Consider the following 5,101-nt stretch of genomic DNA (forward strand, 5'->3'; position numbering starts at 1 on the left):
GGGGAGGCTGACTGGAGAAACTGAGATTCACAGGGATAAAAAAGGAATAGAGAAAATGTAAAGACACCCAGAGTGAGAACGTCTATCAAAAACACATGATAAGATAGGTCTTTTAATTTTTAGGTAACTAAATTCCTGGTGGAAAAGAAGAACAAACTCTTTACAGACAGAAAAAGAGAATCTCGAAAATAAAAGGGGAGAGAGAATGACAAAGCAAAAGCATGTGATATCAAAGAAAGGCATACTGTGGACCAGCAGAGCACAGAGGATGTTCCCAGGCTTTCTGCTGCTGGAGCAGAGAGATGAACAATCAGTCATGGGTCAGTCGGTCTGTCTGTTCACATCTGCCCGTCACTCCTGCAGCGCTCAGCGTTACCAGAGCACCACTGCACACTGAGCTCACCCAAACTTACCTTGAGAGGTCTGAATCATATGATCAGATTCACTGCTCTGATTACCCTGCACATCCCCGCTCAAAGAGTCTACTGAGAGTCTGAACTAACTGCTTGCTGGTCTGCGTATAAGCTACGCACATATGCATTATTTAACTGATGGTTAACTCTGAGTCAATCAAGTCTATTTGTGCACGGCTTCAGACCATATTCTAAGCTAAAGCTCTCCTGTCCTATAAACAGTAGCTTAGAGGAGGGGGGGGGGGGTAGGTTCACGGCAGCTTTTTCACCACAGACTGCCTATCACAACAAAAACGCAGCTTTGGCACTGCAATGGGAAAAGAAGAAGTTGTAATAGGAAACAATGATCAGAGAGCGTTTTCAGAATGTCCAACTCTCCTTCTCTGCCATCACGGAGTCTTTCTGCTCCTCCATCTCTAGCCTGACTGCACATAAGGTTATAAAAATGGGAAGGTGACACCAAAGCATAGCGTCAGTGCTATTTATCAGCATGACAGCAACGATCACAACAATGATCACAATGATGTCAGTGTTGGGTTTAGGTTGTTTATTTTTGAGGTAAAAAATTCACATACCCAAGGAGTGAAGTTATGTGCTAATGCTAAGGTTGATTAGCAAGCTACATCCAAAAACTGTACAAGTGCAGTGCACAGGCACACATCTGATGATTAGTGCTAACAAACCGACAAACAAAATACTAGAAATCAGGCAAAAATGTCTCGGAACACACAGCAAGCCGTATTATTATTCAGATTGTACCAATGAAATGCTTCAAAAGGCATCAGCAGCACAAACATAGTGGTGAGGACCAGTACAGGGACTTCAGTTAGCAGAGGTACAGCTGCCTGCGTCGGGACACCAGTCAATCAAAGCAGTCCCTACAGGTATCCCCACACAGTAAAAACACATTTTACCAGTCTGTTTTTACCTTACAACATAAAGCACCTTGAGGCAACCCTTGTGGTAACTTACACTGAGCTGAACTGAATTTTAACATGGGAGTCTGCTGTTTTCTTTCAGCCACAGGGTTTGTTTTTACACATGAAACACATGAAATTTCGAAAGAATCAGGTTGGAATATTTTCAACAAATTTATCAGACAGCAGGAAACAGTCTGATTCAACACACTCCTAACTGGAATAATAGTTTTGGAGTAGGAGCTGCAACATGTCTGCAAGTCCCAAAAAGTTTTAGGCTGCAGTACAAGTCTGAAAACTACTCATCTTTGTGATGATCCGTCAGTGCACCTCTTCTTCTGCGTTCTGACCCGAGTTGCCCTTCTGTTAAAAATCTTCATTTGTGTAGTTTGTCTAATCTTTTGCTGAGATCACAACTGAACTTAAGCTCAATTAAAACACTGAAAGACCGTGGCGAAGCTTGGCTGCAGGCTCACATCTCTTCATGTTCCATAAACATCATTTTACTCTGGATTAGGATATCTGAAATTAAAGCTGACAGTGGAGTGTGTGTATGAGGCTTTTATTTCTTTGTGTTTTTGTTTTGTTTTTTGAAAAAAAGAGTTCTGAAGGTGATGACAGCTTCACTCGGAGAAGAGTAGTGTTGGTTATTTGTGAAGCAGAGTGTTATCAAAAAAGAAGGCTACATGCTCAGTCGACTTCCTTCACCAAAATTTTAGTTTTTAACAGCAGATCACGAGTGTGCCAAATCAGCACCACAACGTCACAAAACAAGGTTGTTAAATTAAAGTAGAGATGCCTGTCGCGTGTGATGACACTTGGTATGTACGTCTGTGCAGTGCCAGTGTAGTGTAAACCACATGGGCACGTGCACAGGGTGACGCTGACGCACAACAGAGGCAGATTTCAGAACCAGTTATTAGGAGAAACACGAGACAAAATAATTTGACCAATAAACACACCGGTGTGCATACACTGAGTGTGCTCATTTAACAACTACCTGCAATGAATAAAACACTTTGGTGGACACTCTCCCTAACATGGTTGTGAAGGAAAAAGGTGTCCCACCCATTATGAGCAAGTTATGACTAATAAATTTTCTTCTAAGCGGATGCACGCAAGCAAGTCCACACTGGGTAAAAATTAAAGGATGGCTACCTGCCAAAGTAAGGCTGGCAAAGCAAATGATATTTAAACCAAAAATATTAGCGTTTGGTTAGTAGCTACTAAAAAGTCTTTCTATGATCCCTACTAAAGCACCAGTCAGATGTGACGGATCAATAGTAGATATACTGCTTACAGCCAATCAGCCACAACTTCTGATATTCTGGGTCCTGAGAAAAAAAATCTCTCTCATCTCTGACAGCATATAGAAAGGTGACCTGAGTTGCTGAAGTGATAAAGGTTACTTTAGTGACCACCTGTCATGGGTGAGTTTCAGCCTGAAGACTCCAGACTTTGCCCAAAGGTTCAATCCATAACCTATCGGATGAGTGCTGCAAAATGAGATATGAAAACAGAAATACACTTTCAGGAAGTGAGAAACTTTCCCTCATTTGATGCGACATATTGCCAGTGTTGTACGGATCTGCCTTACATAATGACTACTTCATCATGAATATATAAATATCCTAACACATCTTTAATCAGGGACCAAATGTGACGCTTAAAGGTCAGTTTTATAGTATATAAAACGTACCATATCACCCTTATATATCCTGATAGTATATCGACTTGTGGAGACCACATTTTTTCGATTTCATTCCACACTCATGTTAGGAGGAGATGAAAAGCGACCAAGGTGAATTTCTCTTCGTGATATCCTTTTATTATTTTGTCCTCGCCTTCCTGTCGTCGCCCTCTTCCTTTTCTAGTGAATCACATTTTCAGGAGGGGACCGCGGGTATATATATTTATATAAAGAAAAATCTTTATGGCTGAAGGTGTTTGAAAGTAAATAACCTGGCGTCTTGCTGGCTAGTTGCCGCTTTAACAGTGGGTGAAGAAGAAGGAGGGGAAAAACCCCCCCAAAAAAACCAGCCCTTCAGATTGACACAATGGCATGCGCTCCGACAGAGGGAGAGGGCACAGAGGCAGGGAGGGAGGCGAAAAGGAGGAAAACGACAACAACAAACAGAGGAGAGATATCCGCCATATCAGGATCCAAATGGGATGGGGAAGGTGAGCGCAAATCCCACCGCCCCAGTTTCCTTTCTAAAAACCCCTTCTTCTATCCTCCCCTGTGTTGCCTTTTTAGGATTTCGGGGGCTAAATCCACCAAGTTAGACGCTGATATATCAGAAAGAGCATGAGAGCTGCTTCTAAATTACTACAGCAAATACTGTACCTACACTCTCACAACATTCACAGACATCAAAATTTTACACTTCTTGGAACCATTTCCCCCCCCAGCAGCATTCTTGGGTGAGGAATGGGATGGTTTAGTATCACAAATAGGATGCTATTCTCCAATTTCAGTTAGGGACTCGACGGAGCCAAGGCCCCTCTTTTGGCTCAGCACACTGTCTCATGTCTTAACAAGGCTTTACCCCCAGCCAAATCTTAAATAAAAACCTTCCGAATCCGGCTCTGTACGCCAAACCAGATTGCTTTTTTTTGCGCTTTTTTTCGCGGGTGTGTAAGCATTTGTGTGTGTCTGTCGTGGATTTGTGAACTGTGTCAGTGCTCATGTTGTGTTACCTCATGTTTTTTTTTTGCCATTTCTTTGCCTCTCCCTCTCTCCTCCCTTTAACTCACCCCCGTCTTTCCTTATACAGCATATCAATGAAGGCCAGATATGTACTAGGGGAAGGAGGGTGTATGTGTGTAGCCGTGCATGGCTGAGCGCACTGTTCAATAGTGTGGATGCTGGCTGGCTGGCTGGGGCCGCGGCTGGCAAACGGCTGCAGCGGAGACTTCGGCTGGGGCTCCGCTATCGCACCCAGTTATCGTTTCCCCCATGAAGGGCTCCCTTATCACCCCAGCCCAGAGAGGTCTCCCTTCTTCTCCCATCCCCGAGACACACTCCCCCACCTCCTCCCTCCCCACCCACCCTTCTCCACCTCCTCCTCATCCCTCACCCCCCACCCATCCCCTCCTTTCATATACACCCAGCGCTCCGTCGTGCAACATTCAACCAAGAGGGAGGGTGACGAAGGAGGGGGGCTTCAAAGATTCTCTCTCACACAAACACACACACCCTGGGCGTACATGGATGTGTGTTTGCGTGTGTACGCTCAATTTGCCAAAACAGTTTTTCCAGTGTAATTGGGCTTGGGGTACCTGTGTCCATGAGATAGCGCAGCCTCTTCTCCACGCGAGCTGCTCGGGCGTCTATGTGCCTCTGCTCGCTCTCCAGTGCAGACAGCTCCCCAACCACATACTGACTGGTGTCTTTGAACGCCTTCTGTCAACCGAGAGAGAGACAGAGACAGAGACAGAGAGAGAATAGTTAGAGGAAGGAAATATAGCTATATTAGACAAAGAGCTTTAATCCACATTTGTGAGTTCTACATCTACAAACCCACTTTATAGCCTTTTATTAACCACATTCCACTGTATTATTTTATTTTAACACTAAACACTTTGAAGTTTTCTTCAGTAAACATTAGTTATGTATATTAGGTGTGCTAATCATAAAATAAGCCAACTTATTCTACTTTGATAATAAAGCACATTGAAAAAACTCAGAATAAGGCCACAAGATTTCTTTCTCTAAACTTATTGCTTATCAGTTTATTTATGTGTGGTCCATTAAATATCCTGTTTTGG

The 5,101-nt window shown here is 43.5% G+C and overlaps 1 protein-coding gene across 7 annotated transcripts in view; it reads right to left on the reverse strand.

Annotated features, from left to right (window-relative positions):
- Positions 1–5,101, reverse strand: part of ehbp1 (EH domain binding protein 1) — a 159,311-nt gene that overhangs the window by 28,764 nt on the left and 125,446 nt on the right. For 6 of the 7 annotated variants that reach the window (XM_042220905.1, XM_042220902.1, XM_005922437.2 and 3 more), the window contains one exon: positions 4,613–4,736. In XM_042220905.1, the coding sequence (XP_042076839.1) occupies positions 4,613–4,736 (124 nt within the window). The remainder of the gene's footprint in view (positions 1–4,612; positions 4,737–5,101) is intronic. The other variant, XM_042220903.1, reaches the window with a different exon arrangement.

Source organism: Haplochromis burtoni, unplaced genomic scaffold, assembly GCF_018398535.1.
Source record: "Haplochromis burtoni strain Fernald_Lab_line unplaced genomic scaffold, NCSU_Asbu1 Contig_57, whole genome shotgun sequence".
Classification (NCBI taxonomy): Eukaryota; Metazoa; Chordata; class Actinopteri; order Cichliformes; family Cichlidae; genus Haplochromis; species Haplochromis burtoni.